The following is a 1764-nucleotide window of genomic DNA, read 5'->3' as shown; positions in this document are numbered from 1 at the left end:
ATTTTATCACATTATATAAAGCAGTGTTCATATATATAATAAATTACATATTCTTTAATAAGAATTTAAATAATTCATAATACATAACTTAATAAATAAAAAACAAAACAACAAAAAAGTGAAATTCATTCATAGAGGCACTCATTAGTGCTTAATATAAAGCTTCTTAATTTTCCTTAAATGTTGTATAAAATCTTTTTCATAGCAGTAGCAGTTTTCATGATTGTCAAAATATAGTATTAAAATTATGAAGATGGTCAGTGGTGCGGTCAAAAGATATAAAAATAGCTAACAACTATTTATTTACTGACGTTTCGCCCCACTTTGTAGAGCTTCATCAGGGTTAAAAAGATACAAAAAACAACTAAAAATATTTTGGCATAATATGATCATTAGATACAAAAAGGTAAATTAAGGTGTGGTTAAAATTATGTAAAAAGAAAATTATATACAAATGAAAGAAAATAGTATTAATATAAAATAGGCAGTGACGCACGAAAAAAATGATACGCTAACTTTAAGTTAAAAATAAACAGAAGACTTAATAACACGTAATATTTTTAGTTGTTTTTTGTATCTTTTTAGCCGTGATAAAGCTCTACAAAGTGGGACGAAATGTTGGCAAATAAATAATTGTTAACTATTTTGGTTTCTTTTGACCGCACCCATCTTCTTTATTATTTCAAATAATACAGTCAATTATTTATATATATAAAATAAAATGTTGATTCCTTGTTTTTGGAAAACTGTGCCTCAGGTACTATTAGATTTTCAGAGCTTTATAAAGGCTTAAATTTTAGAAAATGTACTCTAATTTAAAAAAGCTTTGCATAGTAGTTTTTGTGTGGTTGGTAGTTTCCAGGATATTAATACTAATGAAAAATTATGAAAATTTTAGGATTGTTTTTGTATGTCTGGTAGAAGTTTGAGTCCTGCAGTATTTCCTTAACCATAGCCTTAGATATCAATAGTTTTAAAGGGATGAGGCCGCGACAACGAAAAGGAGGTGGTTTCGGAAACCAGCAGAGCAATAAGAGGCCTTACAAGTTTATTCAACCAAAGAAAAGATGAGAGTATTTAAGTTATTAGGTTTAATTTTACTTGTTATATTGTAAATATTTATTGTAAAAATTTGATTAATTACTGATGTATATATTTTTTTAAATAAATTTTTTTTTTTTTTGTTATTTTAAACTATTGATTCTTCACTTGAACCATTTATTCTCATACATCTAGGATTTTATTTTAAGTTATTATTTTTATTAGAATTTCATGATAAAATTAATAATTTTAACTTATTACTTATATTAATAATTGTAACAGTTTTTCCTTTTTTCCTCAAAATACACTTTTCTATGTTTAGATTATCTTATACTTATAAGAGAGCCTTTAAGTCTAAATATCCTCTTATGGGTTGAAATAAAAGTTATTAAATCTACTGTTCTCCTAGAACAAATATTTCACCAAATAAGACACAATTTTGGGGGGTAAAATGGTCAATTTATGGACTACTGTATCTTAAAAAGTAATAGACATGCTATTCCATCATTTAGAAGTTATTTTGTAAAATTTGCTGAACAAAAAACAGTTCAAATTTCTACTATTATAAGTAACAAATGAAAATGTAGGTTATTATTGGATTTATAGAATCAAAATTTAAGGATTAATAATGTAAAAAAACAGTTGGCCTGCGTTATTGAAGTCACACAGATATCCTCTGTAAAACTTGCTCTGGTTGGTAGCCAACATATATTGCAGGTGCAC

At 26.0% G+C, this 1764-nt stretch overlaps 1 protein-coding gene across 1 annotated transcript in view; it reads left to right on the top strand.

The window, feature by feature from the left end:
• LOC106685811 (uncharacterized) overlaps nucleotides 1–1164 on the top strand; it is a 16031-nt gene extending 14867 nt beyond the window's left edge. The window contains exon 13 of the mRNA XM_014428736.2: nucleotides 962–1164. Within this exon, the coding sequence (XP_014284222.1) occupies nucleotides 962–1071 (110 nt within the window). The 3' untranslated portion in view covers nucleotides 1072–1164. The remainder of the gene's footprint in view (nucleotides 1–961) is intronic.
• The last annotated feature ends 600 nt before the right edge of the window (nucleotides 1165–1764 follow it).

The sequence above is a fragment of the Halyomorpha halys genome, unplaced genomic scaffold, assembly GCF_000696795.3.
Source record: "Halyomorpha halys isolate HHAL.00 unplaced genomic scaffold, Hhal_1.1 Scaffold746.1, whole genome shotgun sequence".
NCBI classification, from domain to species: Eukaryota; Metazoa; Arthropoda; class Insecta; order Hemiptera; family Pentatomidae; genus Halyomorpha; species Halyomorpha halys.
The sequence above is the reverse complement of the archived record's forward strand: the minus strand, read 5'-3'. Positions and strand labels throughout refer to the sequence as shown.